We start from the raw sequence: 20,871 nt of genomic DNA on the forward strand, positions 1-20,871 counted from the left end.
CTCACTTCCTAGGCTAGTCTCCATTTCTGGTCTTCCATTTCAGAACCCAGAACAGACATCAGCCAGAACCTCTTCCCCACCTATAAAGGGAGAGAAAGATGGGTGTGGAGGTATATGCCTGTAATCCCATGGCTCGGTATGCAGAAGCAGAAGAACTGGGAGTTAAGGCCAGTTTAGCTGCACAGTGAATTTTAGGCCTGTATACAGTGCCCAGGCTTCACAGCCCCAGATGACCTCAGGCATCATCCATCACTCCATCTAAAGTCTGGCTGGAGGCAATTCCCAAAGCATGCAGAACCAAATGAAAACAAGCTGAAGCAACGCAAAGTTCAATGTTTTGTATTTTATTCTTTTTGCTAACGTAAGATCAGAAACATTGCTCTGGCTCACTTCTATGAAGTCATCCAACCCAAATTATTATAGTGATGCAACTGAAGGTTGCTGTCTTTGCTCCTCACTGACCTCCTCACTGGGCATTCATAAGCCCTCGGTTGCCTGAAAGAGAATGTAAAGCCTTCCTGACCTTCCACACACTCATAAGAGTACTACCTTCTGAGGCCACACCCTCAAGTCTGCCAGGAGGTGGGTGGGGTGAAGTGTCTCTCCACATTCCAGCTGGTGTGCTTTGAGATGGGACCTGAGGAACATGGTCTACAGACTCCAGTCACTTCCTCGTTGGTCAGCCCCTCAAAGGTGACGATCAGTGTGCTGCAGCTCCCCCTCCTCAGTTTTGCAGTTCTTCAAGGTATGCAAGCTATGCCTCAGAAGTCACCCATGGGATGCACAGATTAACCACCAAAGCAGGATACAGGTTTTCTTTGGTTCCAGAACACAGGGGCAGCATCTTTCAGGAGCAGCCCTCCAGTGTTGTTCAAGCTGTTCTCCTAAGTCACAAAGGGTTGTTCAGGGTCCTCTGCCAACTTAAACAATCCCTAAAGGTTTCATAGACTTTCCCAGTCTTATCCTCTCTTTTGGTGGTTATATGCTCTGACCTATGAAGCTATCAAGGCCCCAGCGCTAGGCGCGCCTCATCCAGATTTCATACCTTCTCAAATTCTCTGAATGCCTTCTGAATTTCAGAAGACAGCTCCACTCTGTGAACCACTGAGTGCAACTCCACAGCTAAGGCGAGGTGTGGAGACTGGAGACCTCTCGCGTCCTATCACCCGTCTCTGACCTGACTTGCCTGAGGCTCCTCCACACTGTGTCCACTCAGATTATAGGTGAGAGGGCTTTGGTGTAGCTGTATATGGCCCCGTGACCAAAATCACACTTGAGTTGCTTTATTTCTCATCTTAACAGAAACTTTCTAAGTATGAAAGGGAAAGGAGCCTTGAACACAAGCTCAGAGCCAAACTCCAAGCTCCATCTGCACAGCGTCACAGGAAATGAGAGGCTCTGCTCCATCGTCAGTGCCCACATCACCAGGACCACAGTCTACAAGGCTCAGGCTGGCCCCGGAGCCTCACACAGTAGTCAACAACCTTCCTACTTCTAAGCAGAAAGGCAGAGTTCTAAGAAAGGAGACAAACTCTGAAGCACAGCCTTCCCTGTCCTACTGCCCCAAGCTTCCTACAACAGCAGAGATAGCATGGTAGCTGGTCAATTGCTTCATTGCCAGGCAGCACATAGGACTCTCAGGGATTCGCAGTTTCCCTGACTTGGTAAATTCCATTTTTCTAGCTTTTCTTAGGCCCTCAAGTGTCATGCAGAGCTCCAAGCCCAAGCTGCCAGCAGCATAGGGCCCTTGGGTATGCCTTGCCAACTACTTCCTTTGCTGTCCATCCCTCTTTTTGGACCTACAGGCTCTCTTCTACAGGCGATTGCACAAAACATTGTGAGGAAGAGGAAGGGGCCAGCCATCACATGGTAACCACCATTCCCCACATCTTAGAGCAGCTAAGGGCTGGCAGCTGACAGCCCACTTCTTCCTGCCTTCATCATGAAACTGCAGTGAGCCGTTCTATACTGACACTGGGGTCAAATTACATCAGTGTTGGGGTATAAATGCCAACTATCCAACTATGCCAGACCTGGGGATCCCAGGAAGCAACTTGCTGGCCTTATATCACCTGGCCTAATGTTTTCTCAAGCCAGAGGCCCAACCCCAAAGACAGCTAGTAGACAGGTGAAAATGGCTGTCTTAAGGATGTCTTCAGACACTCAGCCGGTTCAGCAGGACCACACGGTTCACCTTGAGGCAGTTTTCACCAACCTGGTAAGGACATTTTGCTGGCATACTCAGGGTGCTGGAGGCAGACGCTGTGGCAAAAAAAGGGTGAAAAGGGGTCAAAGTTTAGCCAGACTAGACCCCTCCTCTGACCCAATCATCCCACTCCCAAGAATGTAAGCCAATGTAACGATCAATAGGAAATAAGACGCTCTGCTCTGGTGTTATGCATGTAAGAGAACTTGGATTCTACAGTCAGGCCCACTGGGCTACAACTTGGGGTAAGGACTCACTAGCTCAGAGGCTCTGTGAGCTCCCCTCTCACCTGGGACACAAATGACAGCACCTGCTTCCCAGGAATACTGCAGGGATTAAGTAAGATAACCTGCATAAAGCATCAACAGTATAATTCTCGCTCAACCACAAACATCAGCTCTTGGTTGTATTTATCACACCCAAGGACAGGAAAGGAACACAGAGAATAGGAAACAAGTACATCACTAGACAACCTGAAAGGGAAATAAATGTCCACAACTGTTACGACAGTATCATCTTTAGGTCATGGGAATTTTGGATGTTGAGCCTTGCAGCCTGGGAAGAGGGCACAGGTGGACAGATGACATCTACTCGCTAGGCTACCGTGTTTCTACATGTCACACGGATAGAAACCCCAAGAACACAGTGAAGAAGACTAAGAGCATGGGAGGGAAGGATGAAGGGTTTGATGAAGGACCCACTCCCTACTTGCATACAGAGCCCCAGGACAGGGGTGCACACAGGAGGTCACTGTCCTGATCTAAGTGAGTGTAACTGAGCAGGGACTCCTGCAAAGCTGTAGTGTGGCACACTGCCATGGACAACAACTAGACAAGGGCCTCCCAGGCGGCCACCACCAGTGTGATCAGAAGGACACAGAGACTGGGAATGTAGGGTACAACATAGCCGCCTTCTTTATCTGCAGCTCTTATCTGTCAGGACAAACAATAGCTCAAGCCCATCAAGGAAGCATTTTATGGATCTAACAAAAATTAGTTGGTACCATGCACCAGTACTAAGAACCATAAAATAAGGAGATGGAGGAAGAGGAGGAGGAGGAAGAGAAAAAGGAGGAGGAAGAAGAGGAGGAGGAAACGAGTACTTCTTTAAGTCAGGTTCCCATTGGTCTAGGTCAGCTAATCCAGGTCCTGGATGCTGCTATTACAGGCATTCACCATCCTGCCTGACTCATTTGGTGTATTTAGGGCTTCATGCATGCTAGGCAAGCACCTGACCACGCCCACCCCAAAAGAACCGATTTTTCATTAGATGAGCTGGTCATGGTAGTTGCTTTCTTTAACTCCAGCACAGGTCTGTAGGCTGGAGAGGTGGTTCAGCAGTTAAGAGTATTGACTGCTTTTCCAGAGGTCCTGAGTTCAATTCCCAGCAACCACATGATGGCTCACAAACATCTAAAATGGGATCTGATGTGTCTGAAGACAGCACAGTGTACTCATGTTTAAATTAAAAAAAAAAAAAAAAGGCAGAGGTTCGTCTCTGAGTTTGAGGCTAGCCTGCTCTACAAAGTGAGCTCCAGGCCAGCCAGGAGTTTATATAGTAAGACCCTTTCTCAAACAACAAAACAAAAATTAGGTAAAATATCACTGTCACATATAAAGAATTTAACAAATGCTAGGCACAAGGACAAGTATATGTAACCCCAGTACTTAGGAACCTGCAGAATGCTAAAATAGGGACTGGTCTGAACTATATTCTTGTGGGCACGTCTCAACAGAAAGCAAACAGTGCCTTTTATCAACAAGTACCCACTGAGTGTTCACATTTCCAACAGCCTCAAAAATATCAAATGTGGGTAGTTTGGTTTTTCATCATTTAAGCATTTGTGTTTCTAAGGTCCTTGGCTTAGCTGGTTAGTTTTATGTTAACTCGACACAAGATAAGACTAATTTTGAGAGAACCTCAATTGAGGAAATACCCTCCCCACCCCTAGACTGGCCTGTGGTGTATCTTCTTGACTGTGAGAGAGCCAAGCTCACTGTGCACAATGCTACCCCTGGGCTGGACCCCAGCTGAGCAAGGAATGAGAGCCAGCCAGCAAGCAGCATCCCCTAAGGTTTCTGCCAGACTCTGTTTCATGGTGCAGTGTGCTCTGGTATTTTATCACAGCAATAGAAACCCTACCTACTTAAGTCAATTTCTACACCAAGCTAGATAATAAGGCCCAAACCTCAAGAATTCAAGTGATTTGCCCAGGATCACACAGCTAAGAGCTGAAAACCAAGTCTAACCTGAAGCACAGAGTTCTTTCTTTTAAAATCACACTGTTAGGCCAGGTGAACAGAGATAAAACTGGAAACATGGACTTGATAACCCCTTTCCTGTTGGAGAAGGACCACAGTGGACCCCGCCCAGCAATAATGTACCCATTTTATTCACATGAAAACTAATCTGGGTTAAAGCAATGAGGAAAACCCAGCTTTCATGCAGCGCTTCGACTCAGCATGGAAAATGAGGTGGATGTCTTCTTTAGAGAAGAGCAGCAACCTGCATTCTGCTGCACAGCCCCTTTGTTCAGTCCCCATCAAAGCACGAAGGAACAGAAGAACTTCTGTACTGTCTGCTGTAGTGTACAACAAAAAACAAAACTCTTCCTATTGTATTCTACAAGGACCAAAATTATCTTTTACAAAACTAGTTAACAACACTAAACACACACACACACACACACACACACACACACACACGAGGTGGAAGCAAAAAACAAAGGGAAACCTACAGTCTAATACTATAAGTGGAGCCTAAAATTCCAAGTGAAACAGAAGCAAATGGAAAGGATAAGCACCCCATTAACCAGCAGACGCTTCTGTTTCCAGCCTGTTCTCCTGTGACAGGGCCTTGTGTCCTTTGTACACATAATGAAAGTAACAAGGGTTGCAGAAAAGAGCAAGAAGGGGAGATGGCAGCGTGCATCTGTGACTCTGGAATTACACTGGCACCTGGGAGACATCTGAGGCCAGTCTGAACAACACAGGGTGACCCCATCTCAGACAAAACAGGATAAAACTGATGGAAAATAATGCAGTCCTGGCATTTGAAAGGCTAAGCCAAGAGGATCAAAAGTGTAAGGCCACCCAGGGTTACACAACAAGACCCATCTCAAAGAAATAAACCCAAACAACAAGAATCCAACAGGGCATGCTGAAAACAAAACAATACCCACCCACCCCCGATTCAGACAACGGAATATTAGGAAGGCTATTTAATGAATCATTTTCACCAAAAAAGAACTGTTGATGTTCAGTCATCTCATGGGGATGATTCTAAGAGGGCTGGGCACCTGCACTGTCAGACAACAGAAGGCTAGTATAGAAAGAGAAAGAACAAGGTCATACGACAGACTCACATGTGTAGAGTTACATGGAATATTAAAGCAGAGAACTTCAAATGTTTTTTAAGGATAAACAGATTCACCCTTTACTTCAATGGGTGAAAGGTAAATAAAAGTGCATGGTGTGCACGCCTGTGGTCCCAGGACTTGCAAGGCTGAGGCTGTGAGTCTTCTACATAAGTCAAACGCTGCCCCGAGGACAGAAAAGAAGAGTCAAATGTAGGGCAGTCTATGCTGCCCTTCTAAAGGGAAACTTGTAAACAAACAAACAAAGATGGCTGGGCATATTCTAGCAGATGTGAGTGATCTCAGTCAGTTTGAGGCCAGCCTGGTTTATATTATCAAACTCCAGACCAGCCAGAGCTATACAATGAGACCCTATCTCAAAAGAAAAATTTTTAGCTGTATGCATGTAATCCTAGCTATTTGGGAGGCTGAAGTAGAATGATCACAGCCTTGAGGCAAACCTGAGCAATTCAGCAAGACCCCGTCTTAAAAAAATAAATCAAAAAGGGAACTGGGGAGATGGCACAGTAGGCTAAGCACTGAGTCGGCCTGAGGGCCTGACTTCAGGTTCCTTCCTGCTCATACAACACTTACAGTGAGCACCTGTACTCCTGGAGGCCTGAGGTCTGCCCAACCCTAGCAGACACGACAAGTTCCAGAGTCACCGAGAGATCCTGTCTCCAAAACTACAGTGGAGAAGTGAATGAGAAAGATAACCCCAATGCTAAGCTCTGGCACCAGCACACAAGTGTGAGCAAAATGCACGGACATACACCACAAACAGACAGACAGACAGACACACACACCATACAAGATCCAGAAATAGAAGTTAAAAGCCAAATGTTGAATAAAAAGATAAAATGGGCTGGGCGTGGTGGTGCAACGCCTTTAATCCCAGCAGGCGGATTTCTGAGTTCCAGACCAGCCTGGTCTACAAAGTGAGTTCCAGGACAGCCAGGGCTACACAGAGAAACCCTGTCTCAAAAAACAAAAACAAACAAACAAACAAAAAAAGATAAAATGGCTTGGACTAGAGCTCTGGCAGGCAGTGTTTGCCTAGTCTGCATGGGACGCTGGGTTAAATCCTAAGTATTATACAAGGAACTGAAGGAAGTGACACACATGCACCTGTAACTGGAGAACTCAGGAGGTACAGAAACGAGGACCAGGAGTTCAAGGCAATCCTTAGTTACATATTAAATTCAGGACCAGCCTGGGCCTGATCCTCTCAAAAAATATAATATGCAAAGGTAGATGAGATGGCTCAGTATTTAAAAGCACTTGCAGTTCCTGCAAAGGGTCATAATTTGGTACCTGGCACCAACATGGCAGCTTACAATTGTTCTTGACTCCAATTCCAAAGGATGTGGAGCCTTCTTCAGAACTCTGAGGGTCCCAGGAATGCACACATAAATATGCAGACAAAACTCATACACAAAAAATAAGAATAATAAAATAAAGGCAATCTACTGACCAGGATAAAGCGTAAGAAACTGCGTAACAGAAAAAGGATTAACATAAAACCACTGTTTGTTTTACTGTATGTAAAAACTCACATTGAAGTGACCAAGATCCAACTCTAAAAAGTTGTCCTCTAATCCCCACCTATGATCTAGGGGGTTTTTTGTTGTTGTTTTTCCCTAACTTGACACAGCTAGAGTTATCTGGAAAGAGGAACCTCAACTGACAAAGGGCTTCCATAATCACACTGCATATATGTAACTAGCAGAGCACTGATGTGGGAGGGCTCAGCTCACCATAAGCACTGCCGCTCCTGGGCATGTGGTCCTGGGGTGTATAAGAAAGCAAGGTGAATGCCGGGCATGGTGGCGCACGCCTTTAATCCCAGCACTCGGGCGGCAGAGGCAGGCGGATTTCTGAGTCCGAGGCCAGCCTGGTCTACAGAGTGAGTTACAGGACAGCCAGGGCTACACAGAGAAACCCTGTCTCGAAAAACAAACAAACAAACAAACAAACAAACAAACAACAACAACAAAACAAGGTGAGCAAGCCACAGACAAGCCATTAAACAGTGTTCCTCCTTGGTCTATGCTGCAGTTCCTGCCGCCAGACTTGGTCTTGAGTTCCTACCCTAAGTTCTTTTCACCCTGTCAAGCTATTACAGAATCTATGAGAATAGCACTGAGAACTGTAAACATCCCTAAATTACACTGTTCCTGTAATGTTCCAATAATTTAGTAAGCATAATTATTTTTGTAATTGCAAAAAAAAAAAAAAGAGAGAGAGAGAGAGATATGAAAAACACTAGGCCAGTAGCTGGGCAGTACTAGGTCTAAAGCCAGGCAATGGTGGTACATGCCTTTAATCCCAGTGCTTGGGAGGCAGAGGAAGGCAGATCTTTGAGTCCGAGGCCAGCCTGGTCTACAGAGAGAGTTCTAGGTAGCTACACAGAGAAACCCTGTCAGAAAACAAAACACAAAAAAACCTTCACAGGCCGTAGGGACAGACTGGGCCCGCCTGCAGACATACAGTCTGTCCACGCCTCGCTCATTCCTATGCAGACAGCCGAGTGGAGTCAGCTACTGTAGAAGAGTGCAGTGTTGGACCAGGACAGTCTTGTTTAGCCTCCTGTCTCTGGATGGCTGCTCAGATCAACACTGTAGATCAGAAGCATTTACTTTCCTTTAAAAAGTCATAACGGAAATCAGCTAAGAGGAATCGACTGCTACTTCCCGGGTAAACTGTAAAAAAAACTAGCTATGCCCTAAAGATAGCAATGAAGACATGGATTCAAGAGTCAGCCTCTACTGACAAGCTGTGAATGATGAAACCAAGAGAGGGAGGAGAAAGGGAAGAAGAGAGAAATACTCAGAAACATTCTACCCAGTCACGGATGCCCTTGGAGATGCACCACCTCAATTCTCACAACAGACAGTTTTACAGAGAAGGAAAATCAAAGTGACAAGGCTAGAAACCTCAGAGTCCAAATGTGAATCTAGTCTGCCAACAACTTCAGTGCAATGGCAGGTGTGATCAACACTTTGGCCAGCCCCACATTTACCTAGGACTGGAGCCTGCTCACTTCCTGGGTCTGCCCAGGCCAACTCACCTGTGAACTAGATGGTAGCATCTGGGAGTTGGGCTCCTCGGACGGCGCTGCCCCTGACCCCATAGGGCTTAGCGTGGTAATTCTGCTTGGCTGGCCACGCAGCGTCAGAGTAATGGTGGTGGGGACCTTTAAGCCTAAGTAAGAGACAGACAGACATAGAGATAGGAAGACAGGGGACTGATTTCTAGCCTCTACTTTCAGGTAACAGTTTCTTCCCAAAACAACATCTTGGCTTTCTTCCTGGGTAGGTAGGTCTACGCTGTCAGTAAAATTGAAAGGCACCAGTCTGTGTTCTCTAGACCTTTCTGAGGGCAGGTTCCACAGAACTGAATCCAAGAATCAAGGAAAGTTCACCTTGCCTATATAAGATCTGGAAATACCCAGAGCTGGAAGTCCCCATCATTTTCATGAGACTTACCTGATGCTTGGTTGGAAATTTGAGCCAAGCCAGGTAGGCTGCTTGCCAACTTAGCGAGGCTCCCATTGGTCAGCAGCTGGTGAATGGCAGTGGGCTTCCCACCAGGAGTGGCACCCAAGGAGGAGAGAGTGGTGGCCACAGGGATGGTACGGACAATGGTGCTCGTGCCTGTGGTGATGGCACCCAGACTCTGCATGGGGGTTGGCAATTTCACACTGGTGGCCTATTGGACACAAGCAGATGATTAGAAGTTACCACCCAACAACAACACCGGAGCCTGCAGAGCCCACTCAGCACATGTCAAGGTACTCTTCCAGGATTTTTATTATCTTTATATTATTTTTAAGCATCACAGATGTATGAGAGAGCTAATATTATTACCTTATTTTATAGGTGAAGACACAGACAGAGATGCCAAGAAACTCATCTAAGCCCATAGAATAAGTCATAGATTATAATGTCTGGTAGCTTCTTGACTATGTATTTAGAAGGCTTTTTGTCCTTAACCCACTCATATCAGACATAACCTCCCTTCCATAAGAAGTTCTTATCCCACACTACCCAGTACAGCAGATGATATACCTGTGGGGCTGGCCCTGGGGAGGGACTTCCTGGGAGGCCAGAGGTCTTGCTGCTAATATCTTGTAAGCTGAAGCTGAGGCCCTGGAGGAGGCTGCTGGCTGAAGCGGTCCCTAGGAGAGGACATGGCAGATGCAGCAGACATCAGTCCCGGGTATTACCCACAAGCGGCCTACAGCACTTTCATCCTACAACAACCTAAGCTTGCCCTTAAGCACTACCCTGCTCTCAGAAAGATACCAGGAAAGCCTTCCCAGCACACACAGTAGTTACTACACAAGGACAGGTGCTATGCCAGACACTGCCTTGGATTTACTCTTCCAATCTGTTCTAAGCCAGCAGTCCTACACTTTGTACAGAAAAATGGAGAGCTTGAATCTCACTTTTCAGAAACACAAATTCAATTACTTCTACAGAAAATAAGAATAAAGCAAGTGGATTCAGATACTTGACCACATGACATATAGTCCAACAACCTGAAAGTAAAATCTTAAGGGAGAGGTAATTCAGCAATGTCCTAACCCACGGTATCAGCAATCAGCCCTTCCAGGTAGGCTAGGCTCAGAAAAAGTAGATATCAAAGAGGTAAAACACATCTCACTTTGCTGAAGTCCAGTTCAGCACCACCTCCAGCTTTATCTAGTTGGAGGTACGAAAAAGAAGAAACAACACAGGCATTGTCCATCCTCACAGTAAAGGACACAGCCCCTACCGACAGTGAAGACAAGCTAATTCCAGTTCCCATTAGCTTCTGCTACCACTGGGAGAGCAGAGCTACTCTTCTCGCTCCAGTTCCAGAACTGGTCTAAGACCGCCCCCCTGTGCAGCAGATCCAAGACAAGATACCTGGAAGGGAGCTGCCTGGGGAAGTGGCCACCAAGCGGCTCTGCAGCGTGTGGATAGCATTAGGTGTGGCACTGCTGGAAGCCACTGATGGGGTTGTGCTGGCTGTACCTCCACCTTCAGAAGAACTTGACCTGGAAAGAAAGAAAGGAGCCCTGTCATCCAAAGAGCAGCAGCCCACAGCCACAACGGGGTATCCCATCCCGAGTGAAGTCCGGCAAGGAAGAATCTTTGGTTTCTGTTTCAGTTTCTAAGCCCCACCTCTATCCTTCTAAAAGCCAGGCCTAAATGAAAGAACTCAAGTCCTGGGTAAAGTCAGTGGATGCTCTGCAATATCATAAGGAAAAATGAACTCAAGACTGTCAGAAATGAAAGAAAGCTCCCAATCAGAAAAAAGTCACATGCCTACAACTGACTCTAGAATCTCTCAACTTCCCTGAAGACCAAAAGAAGCAGAAGTTGAGTGAAGAGGAGGAAGACTAGGAGAGCAAAGGCAGACTCACTTGGCTGTAGTGAGAAGTCCAGTGAGTTCCTTGGCTCCTGCTGAAGCTCCCAGGGTCATGGTGATGGGCTTCCCTCCGGCAGCTGCAGAATAATCAAGACCAAAGCTAGGTCCTAACTTGCCCCTAAACCAAGGCTGAATTTAAGATGGAAGGTGAAAAAGGACAGCTATGCTATTCCGGGAGAGCTGGGGTTCTTCCTTCCTTCCATTTTTTAAGCTTTCAATTACCTTAATTAAAACCCCAAATGGACAAAGTGTATAATGTTCTAAATGGCCCCACAAGTACTCTTATATTGTCTTCCTTCTTGAGACAGGTGACTACCACTTTCCACCATGTGTGACCTCAGACCATCTCTGTTCCAGGTGACCATTGACTGACAGAGGCTGGGTTGCCTGCCAAGCCTGGGAATGCTGATCAGCCTTTATCAAAGACAGCACAAAAGACTCACCTTCAGGTGTTCCACCTTGAGAAAGAGTGCAAGGTCCTCCAATTGTGTCCCCTTGGGAGATCAGGGACACTTTGATCTTTGGTCGCTTGGAAGGCTTTGCTCCAGGAAGAGGACTGGAAGAATGGTGCCTCTTAAGCTGGACCCGAAGCTCTTCTTTCTCTATGTCCTCCACTGATTCTGATGAAATGGGAACTAAGAAACAGAGCTGAGGTAAGATCTTCCATAACTTATAAGTACCACAAGCCAAGCCAGCCAGAAGAGACATGTGGAAGTTGCACAGGAAAAGGGACACAGGTACAGGTTGTCCCACCCATTGGGGACCTGACTTGGAGTATCTCAGAGATAACTCAGCCCATCTCAGTTGCCCTGGAGTAGGGAGACAAGGGGCCTTGAGCTGTTGGGAACCAAAGGATAAAAGGCATGCAGACGCCATCTAGCAGAACCAACCCCATCAGAGAACTAAGTAAAGAGTTTTCTCAGCACTTTCCAGACTCGAAGAAGTTGGTCATTTCCCTGTTAATCAACTTCTCCCAAGTTGTCCCATAGCTGGGGACAGTAAACAGCCTATAAGGAACATCCACAGGCAGGCCACCTAATCCTCTGCACAAGGGAGTTTTCCCAGGGCTTCCGCAGCCTCCATCATGCATTAGGTACTTGAGGCTGAGGGCTTTGCTTGTCAAGTGGAGGTAAGGCAGACAGACTGCTACCAGGAGTTGCTGGCTCTCAGGAACTACTAGGTGAGGTAGCATTTCAGCTGCTGCCCAAATAAGACAGAAGTGGCCCATGTCCCAACCAGGTCTAGGGATATGGACTTCCATTAACTCAAACAGATCACTGTGTATAAAGGCAAGCGTCCCGTGCCTCCCTAGACTTGATAACCTTTATACTTTCTCAGTTTCCTGCTCTGTAACCTCAGAAGTCTCTTCTGTAGTGAGCAAGACAGCAGGCCAATGAACATTGGGGTTGCTGGCACGGGGCTACAGTGAGGGAATCAAGGGCTGCTTAGGGATGAATGTACTAGCCTAAGACAGAGGAGTGCTCTAAGTAGCTCTCTTGTACTTGCAGCAATCAGGATGGAAACAACCAAGGCAGGGAGAAAACAGACAAGGAAATGCAGGCTCACATGAAGGCAAGCAGGCCACAGGCATACAAGCATAAAAGGGAGACTCAGAGCCAAGGAGCGTGGCAGAAAAAAGTGAGAAAGCAAGAAATGCCACCATGAGAAACCAACAGGGAGAACATAAGCAAGGGAGCTAGTACAAGGAGCTGGGAGACAGAGAGAAAGGAAGAGAAAAAAACAGTGGAGAGCAGAGAACACTGAGAGGCAGGGAAGAGAGCAGTAAGCCTAGGCGAGCAGGTGAAAGCAATACTCACCAAAGAGACAGGAGGAGGTGCCAGGAGGAAAAGCTTTCCTCACCAGCATGTTTTGTTTCAGAAAAGCAGCAAACTGTGCTGGAATGAATCAGAAAGAATTATAGAATCACAGCCAGCTAGAGAATGGAGGAACAGAGTGGGAACAAGGAAAAGATGAAAACCGTCAACCATTCTTTCTAAGGGAACCACACGGATCTGGAACCTGACTTTGCTGTGTAATTGTCACACGGGGCTGTTGCCAAGCCTCAACAAGCTAGGGCAAGTCACCTCCAAATAGAGGGGTCAGCAGGCAGTGAGAGTTCTGTTAACTACTGTTCCCTACCCACCCATCAGCTCTGCCTAAGCCATGGTTGTATGGATGCTGCTTTCCCACTGACACTCATGGCTCCCATCTTAAACCCAGCTCACCACTCAGACTTCCAGACCACCTTACATTTCTCCACTAATCATGCTACCCAGAGATACAGCAACCTGCTGGCTCTGCCTTCACTAAATTCTAAGGAAATTCCACTAGCCCCAAGTACCACTTACAGAGCATGTACACAGATCGCAGGTACCCAGCCTCTTTTGTTGCCTTCACCCACCCACTCACACTTGTTAGTGGCACTTCATAAGAAGCCTTAGTTTAAGTAATGGAGCCTTTGGCCTCAGTAAAAGTAAAAAGGGTGGGCTGGCTCAGTGAGTAATAGCACTGACTGCTCTTCTGAAGGTCCTGAGTTCAAATCCCAGCAACCACATGGTGGCTCACAACCACCCATAATGAGATCTGACACCTTCTGGTGCATCTGAAGTCAGCTACAGTGTACTAATGTATAATAATAAATACATCTTTAAAAAAAAAAAGTAAAAAGGGTGGTGAGCAGAGGACCATGTTGGGATGGAGGGGAGTGGGACAGACAGACATTAGGGACAGAGCCACTGATGTTTCTTTCTTTACTCACTGAATTCTTTCTTTTCTACAGCTCCTTACTCACACAACCCTTGGATCCCTCCAAACCCTGATTTCAACAATAGTGATGTTCCCCAGCCTTATCTGAAGCTTAATGGCAGAACACTGACTGAATCTGTAAATGTCGCATCATGGAACTCTTTAACTCTTCAAGACCAAATCAAAAGGGCAAGGTGAGCTAGCCTATTCTGAGGAGTAAAATCAGTCACCATGTGCTTATCATTTGGAAAGCCCTCTGACTCCAGGAATGGTTGGCAAAATACACGGCTTCTTCAATTAGAAATTAGAAAAAACGCCAGGCTACCACACACACACACACACACACACACACGCGCGCGCACACACACACACACACACACACACACACGCACGGTTAGCTTATAAGCTCAACGTCTCCAGCACACCAGAACACTGAGGGCTGTGACGAATGACAAAATGCCTATTACCACATAGCCTTGGGACTCATTTCAACCTGAGTTTACCTAGAAGCAGTATGGGAGCCTCTCAAGCTGCCCTGAAAAAGCTGCAGAGCTAATACTTCCCAACTCCACATGACACTAGCTACAGGGGACAGAGCCCCACTGGGGCTGCTGGGCCAGGAGACCATCTGTACCTTGGGCTTGTCTGTGGGTCAGCACAGCTTCTGTCCTCTGCACATGTCTTTTCAGCAGCTGGGAGGTCCCAATCTGACTTGATTTCTGGGTAGAGGTCACTGTGGTCACTTTGGTCTTAGGGCTAGAGGTGGGGCTGCTGGACACACTGGAGAGATCCTGGGTAGTGAAAGTACAAAGAGACTTGAATCCAAGCATCATTCGGCATGGCTCCCTGCATCTCCCCTTACAGGGATTCCCAGACATCCCCACAAAGGAAGACCTCAGTAAAGGTGCCTCTCCCTGCACACACTACCTCTGAGCCTGAGGGGGATGTGGAAAGCCTGGCAGCTGGGGAAGCAGGACGACTGCCTCGCTCAGGAATTTCAAAGGCCAGGTCTCTTCGGGCCAAGTCCCGGGGTTTCTTCTTCTTCTCAGCATCCTGATCCCGAGGCTCAGAGCCCACATGACCCTCAGCACGAGTGAGCACTCCAGTCAGGAAGTCCACAATCTCATCCTAGTGTGAAAAGGAGCAAAGGCCTTCCTTAGTCCTCCCCTGGAGAACAGGACCCTCCTAGATAGCACCAAGATAAACAGAACTCTATCCTCCAATGATGGTTCTTTCCACTCCCAAGGCCACATACAGGCCAAGCTTAGCTGCAATACCTGGGGAAGAGCAGCAGGTGCCTGTGCAAAAGCTCTGGGCATACTCCACGCCCCACTCTGTTGAGTGCCCACCCATATCTCAGTTCACCTCTTCTTTGCTTTTTCCTTCCCTGTTCTCCTTTCTTTGACCATGACTTAGGTCTACCACACAGCCTACTGGAAACCCTTCATGATCCAGAGTGAGAAAGGCTGCTGCCAGTAAGACAAAACCTAGCAACAAAAAGGAGAGCAAACTGTTTACCTGAATACATCTGTCCACCATGCTCTGAGTCAGGCCCTCTGATTTCTTCTTTGCTTTGCTTATTCTAAGAAGCAAAAAAGAAACAGTGAGAACAGTGAGATGACCAAGCAGACAGAGCATGACGACTGAGTGCAAAATTCTGCAGCCTAGAGTGGAAGGGACCTGACCCTGAGAGTTGTCTCTCTCTCTCTCTCTCTCTCTGTCTCTCTCTCTCTCACACACACACACACACACATACTCTCTCACACACATGGAGCGGGGGAGGGAGGAGAGGGAGAAGGAGAGAGAGAGAGAGCTGTAAAAAATGTTTTACCTACAGAGTAAGACCCTATCTAAAAGCAACAAAAACCTGATTTCTGGCTGATGCTCCTGGAAAACAGAAAATCAGACCTGTAAGTTTTACAATGGAAAGCAATATTACTAAAACTATACCAGCCCTCCAAAATAAATGGCATTTAATACAAATACTACCTATGTTCGTATTGATCTTCCAATGTGAGTTGCTCAGGACCTACATGGTTTAAAAGAGAACTAACTCCTGCACATTATCCTCTGACCTTCATAAAGTGTCAGGGCATGGGGACACCTGCACACAAAACCAGTAATAAAAATGTAACTCAAGGAGGCTGGTGAGATGGCTCAGTGGATAAGTGCACCAACTGCTCTTTCAAAGGTCCTGAGTTCAAATCCCAGCAACCACATGGTGGCTCATAACCATCCATAACGAGATCCAATAGCCTCTTCTGGAATGCCTGAAGACAGTTACAGTGTACTTACATATAATAAATAAGTCTTTAAAAAAAAAAAAACTGACCTTGCTTTTTAAAAAAAAAAATGTAACTCAAAAGTTACAAACAAAAATTTTTAACCAGGTAAGGTGGCATACACCATTAATTTCAGCACTCAGGTAGCAGAGGCAGTAAATTTGAGGCCAGTCTGGTCTACATAGAGAGTTATAAGACAGCCAGGACAACAAAATTAAAAACTTAAAAAGAAATAAAATAAAAAATGTAAGGTGTATGTAATGAAAAGTTTGATGTCAAAGACAAAAGTCTCAAAATCTTTCCTCTTGACAGACCAGTGCACACCATTAATTCTAGCATTAACTCAGGGCAGAGGCAGGTGGATCTGTGAGTTCCAGACTAGCCTGGTCTACATAATGATAGTTCCAAAATAGCCAGAGCTACATAGAGAGATTCTATTACAATTTCTGCAACTAAAGATGTTTCCTAAGATTTAATGAATGGCTGTCTTGATGACCAAAGTCACAAGACACCTTACCTTAAATCCCTCCCAAAATTTGGCTTTATTGATACTTTATAATGTATCTAGTCAGGCTTAACACAAGTAAATCTATGTTCATACTGGTCCTCAAGGAATGAAATTTTTTAAAATGCCTACCCCAGGAAAAGTCTGATGACAAAGAATCTCAAAGTATATTCTCCCCACAAGATGACTCCTAATTACAAAGGGGAAACAGTAATTTCATAGTGGAGAACCCCACAGTAGCTATCCCAACTGTATGATCAACGTTATTATCAGTAGTAACAAGATAAATTGAATCATGTATCCTCTGACAGAGTACACCGAGAAGCAATGTCACCTTTGTGGCATTCCTGACAAAACTAAACATCTTCAATAGATCAGAGGAAAAACATGTAAAAGAACTATCGATATTATAACTGATCAGCCATCTTCAGCTGTGTCAAGGTTCCAGAAAACAAACACTGAAGACTAGGCATGGAGACTCAGGAGGCTAAGGGCAGAAAGATCCTCCTCAAGGCCATTCTCAGCTACATTATAAATGTGAGTGCAGTCTGGGCTACATGAAATCCTGTCTCAAAAAAAATAAGAAAGAGAGGAGGGAGAGAGGGGCTCACGTTCTCTCCCCCCTCCCTCCCTTTCTCCCTCTCTCTGTTCCTCTCCTCTTTTGGGAGATACTGATGAAATCTAGGTTTGTTATTTAGATTAGACAATACTATCAAATCGACAATTTGGTTATATTTTGTTTATATAAGAAACTCTAGGTGAGGGATAGAGGAGATTTCATATTTCTTGTACTAGTGCTGTAGTTTTTTGAAATAGGTTCAAGGGCCAGCTAGCTTTTGCTTTAGCCTCCTGAATACATTTTGGGATTATAGGATGCAAGTTTAATTGTTCCTTCAGTCATACTGGTCTGTCATTATTCGGCCACGGATAAACATTCTCTAACATTCCAATACATTCTCGTCCTTCGGGAGATGGACCCACCTGAGATTATCATCAGCTCCCCCAACCACCACCAAGCTATTTTCTGCTCGAATCTTTTCCCGGAAGTCCTCCATAGCTTCAGGGTGACACTGTAGAGAATTCTGACCAATGACAAAGAGGACTGGAGTCTTCATGTCCAGGAGGGGATCGTCCACATCCTGGAAGAGGCAGTAGTTTAGATGTAAGCAGTTGGCCCTCACCTAACCCCCATGCAGCATGCACTCCACTGTTCCACATTCCTGCTGCCTCCACTCCCACTGCCAAAGACCAAGCAGTTTCATCTCCCTCTTACCCCCCTGGGTCCATCCACAGTAAGCAGAGGAAACCCAAGGCAGACAACAGCAGTGACGTACTCCATCACAGACACCTGTACATAATAAAGGCATCATTAAGCTTTAGGATAAGTAAATTCACTACACCCCCAGCCTCCCCAGAATGCAGGTGGGCCTGGGTAGCCCAGAGCCATCAGTCAGTCCCAGCTTTTCTTGCTTGTTCTAGCCTTCAGTTTTATCAGCCATACATGATTAAGAGTACAGAGCACAGGCAGTCACCACCTAGAGAACTGGAACCCTGATAGGACGACCTTCATACACACCTGAGTCTGATGGGAGCTGTCATACTCTAGTCCTGCTAGTCAATCTAGACCAGAGCCCCCCCTTACTTACTGACTTTGTTATTGAGAACACACATAATCAAAAGAACACAAATGTTACCAGGCTGGGAGATATAGGAAAGATAGAGTAGCACACTTATCTCATATGTGCAAGGCCCTGGGCTCCATCTCTAGAACACACAGAGAAATACCCCAAACAGAAAAAACACAAATGCCAACACTGTCCCTTAAAAGAAGAAATCTCTCATCAGCAGTTTTAAGGGACACTCCCACCCAGCTGAGGCTTCTCAAAGCATGTGGGCCTGAGAGTCTGTCCTGGGCGGGCGCAGGCGTGTGCGTGTGGGCGTGTGGGTGTGCAGAGGGTAGCAGATGCTTGTTCTCGCTACTCTACACCATACTTGACTACACTGGTTGGAAGAACTGGGACTCTTCAAACATGAAGACAACATCAAATTCAAAACTAATTTGTGTCTATTTGAAATGTTAAGCAGAATAAATCTTAAAAAAAAAAAAAAAAAAAGAAATGTTAAGGAGAGATCACAGTATGTATTTAAGTCTGGGGCGAAAAGGACCCCCCCCCCCGAGATACATGCTCTGTCATATATAAATGAAATACAGATTTGAAACTTTTAAGACTGTTTAGTTTTCTTCTCTTAAGAAGTTTGGAGTAAAGCCAGTGGGCAGTGGTGGCGCATGCCTTTAATCCCAGCATGAGATCAACGAGTTTATCTTGGGAGGCAGAGGCAGGCGGATTTCTGAGTTCGAGGCCAGCCTGGTCTACAGAGTGAGTTCCAGGACAGCCAGGGCTACACAGAGAAACCCTGTCTTGGAAAAAAAAAAAAAAAAAATGAAAAAAATGGAGTAGCCTAGAACTTATATAGTTCAAGGTAGCCTGAAACTCAGGGCAACCTTCAGGCCTCAGGCCCCAGAGCTGACATCACAAGCATGTGCCATTACACTTTGGAGGTTTCGTCAAAATAATCCGGAGCACAGAGAAGGTGGGCAGGAATAGAACAAGCAAGCCTGACTATGAGCTGATCACTGAAAAAGCTGGGCGAAGAGATCAACGAGTTTATCTACTACTCCCTCCTTCCTACTGTAACATTTCTGTAATGTCATCCAAAACTAAGACTGTCCTCCACAGTGTAAATGTAGTAGCTTCCCGTGCAGACTACCTAGGACTAAGACAAACAAGGGAGATCTCAAAGTAAGAAAGGCTCCCAGAACCACCTTCAGGTTCTCAGTAACCTCCAAATACGTCAGGAACTACTTACATGACAGGCCACCAAAGCTCCTGTATTCCATCCAATCAAGATGATGGGTTTGTGTGGGAAATGGCTGTGAATCTTTGTGGCAAGAGAAAAAAAGACAGTAAGTAAGATGGGAGACTCCCTGGCACAGAACAATCACATACGGGGTACGTCTCAGCCAACTAAACCCAGGCATTCTCACCTCTAGCACTTTGCTTCTCACGGCCCCAATCATGTGTTCGAGGCACTGCAGAACTCCTACCCCACTGCCATTGTTCAGTAGATGGGTAGCTACAGGGATGACCTAAAGGGAGACAGAGCATCTGTGCCAGGAGTGCCAAGGTTCAAATCTCGATTCTGCTTGATATCCCAAATCCCTTAGACATGTGACACTTAATGCTAAAATCAGAGTTAGGGGAATGAACCACATTTGTGTTTAACAAACTCAACCCCTCCCCCACACTCTTCTCTTTAATCCTCCAAGACTATACACATTCCTACCCAGAATTCCTCTTGCCCTTACAATTACCTTGCCTAAGCAGGAGAGCTGAGACTGCCAGAAGCGGTGGCGGCGTGAGGCAGGGAACACAGAGCTGGAGGGACCAGAGGAGACGATGAGAATCAAAGGAGAACCAGGGAGTTTGCTCTGAGGAGACAGAATCCCATCCAGAACCACTGAGTGAGACATGTTCATCTATAAGCCCGCAACAACTGTAGCAAACACTTCCTGCACCAAGCACTGGTCCTTTGCTTATGACTGGAGGGATGGCTCAAGCAGTTAAGAGCACAGACTGTGCTTCCAGGGAAGCTGACAGCAGTTCTCAGCACCCGTATCAAGTGGCTCACAAATGCCTGTAACTCACCCAGGGAATGCGAACCCTCTTCTGACCTCCACGCGCACAGGAGCATCTGCACTCACATGCGAGTGCACACACACTTTAAAACAAATCTTTACAAAGAACCCAAGCTATTAATAAGAAAAGTGGAGCCACTTATCACCTCTTGCCAAGCCTCTAAAGGCTCAGTCTGAACATTTTATGTGCACTTAAAGGCTGCTGATGTTAAGCCAAGGCTGAACAACCAACTTACTGGTTTGTTATGTGAAAGCACACCAACAGCAGGGTCCCAGGGCCTCTTGAGGAGAAGTGACAAGGCCTCTGCTCCTGCAGCCCCAGTTTTGGTGTTGGACGACACAAGCATCCGGTCTATCAAAGTTGGGATCTACGAAGAAGGAAGAGCAAAGATGTTTCCAGTGTGAAGTGAGAAACCTTCCCTTCAGCTGCAACCAGCTGCATGAAGAATCCCACTGCGCTCCTAGCTCTTATGCACAGCCACAAATCACAAATGAGTCCACAGCCAGAGAGTGCACTCCTGTGGAAGCAAAGCAGCGCTGATCCTCTGGAAGGCAATCTGGTGGGGTTCATTCTGCCATCCTTTTCCCTCATGACTGTACTTCAGGTACTTTCTCACATCAGAAGACACAGAAACCAACCTCAGCTATGGTGGTTGTGGGGTG

At 46.3% G+C, this 20,871-nt stretch overlaps 1 protein-coding gene across 6 annotated transcripts in view; it reads right to left on the reverse strand.

The window, feature by feature from the left end:
* Window positions 1-323: 323 nt before the first annotated feature.
* Kansl3 (KAT8 regulatory NSL complex subunit 3) overlaps window positions 324-20,871 on the reverse strand; it is a 35,922-nt gene continuing 15,374 nt past the window's right edge. For 4 of the 6 annotated variants that reach the window (XM_021175281.2, XM_021175311.3, XM_021175304.3 and 1 more), the window contains 17 exons: window positions 20,445-20,576; window positions 19,885-20,001; window positions 19,558-19,659; window positions 19,380-19,451; window positions 17,785-17,859; window positions 17,493-17,650; window positions 15,243-15,306; window positions 14,652-14,852; window positions 14,359-14,515; window positions 12,797-12,874; window positions 11,423-11,614; window positions 10,975-11,056; window positions 10,475-10,605; window positions 9,632-9,741; window positions 9,050-9,272; window positions 8,632-8,765; window positions 324-2,262 (listed from right to left, as the gene is read on the reverse strand). In XM_021175281.2, coding sequence (XP_021030940.1) covers window positions 2,242-2,262; window positions 8,632-8,765; window positions 9,050-9,272; window positions 9,632-9,741; window positions 10,475-10,605; window positions 10,975-11,056; window positions 11,423-11,614; window positions 12,797-12,874; window positions 14,359-14,515; window positions 14,652-14,852; window positions 15,243-15,306; window positions 17,493-17,650; window positions 17,785-17,859; window positions 19,380-19,451; window positions 19,558-19,659; window positions 19,885-20,001; window positions 20,445-20,576 — 2,049 coding nt within the window. In that variant the 3' untranslated portion in view covers window positions 324-2,241. The remainder of the gene's footprint in view (window positions 2,263-8,631; window positions 8,766-9,049; window positions 9,273-9,631; window positions 9,742-10,474; window positions 10,606-10,974; window positions 11,057-11,422; window positions 11,615-12,796; window positions 12,875-14,358; window positions 14,516-14,651; window positions 14,853-15,242; window positions 15,307-17,492; window positions 17,651-17,784; window positions 17,860-19,379; window positions 19,452-19,557; window positions 19,660-19,884; window positions 20,002-20,444; window positions 20,577-20,871) is intronic. The other 2 variants (XM_021175288.1, XM_021175293.2) reach the window with 2 other exon arrangements.

The sequence above is a fragment of the Mus caroli genome, unplaced genomic scaffold, assembly GCF_978045245.1.
Source record: "Mus caroli unplaced genomic scaffold, Mus_caroli_1 scaffold_1, whole genome shotgun sequence".
In the NCBI taxonomy this organism is placed as follows: domain Eukaryota; kingdom Metazoa; phylum Chordata; class Mammalia; order Rodentia; family Muridae; genus Mus; species Mus caroli.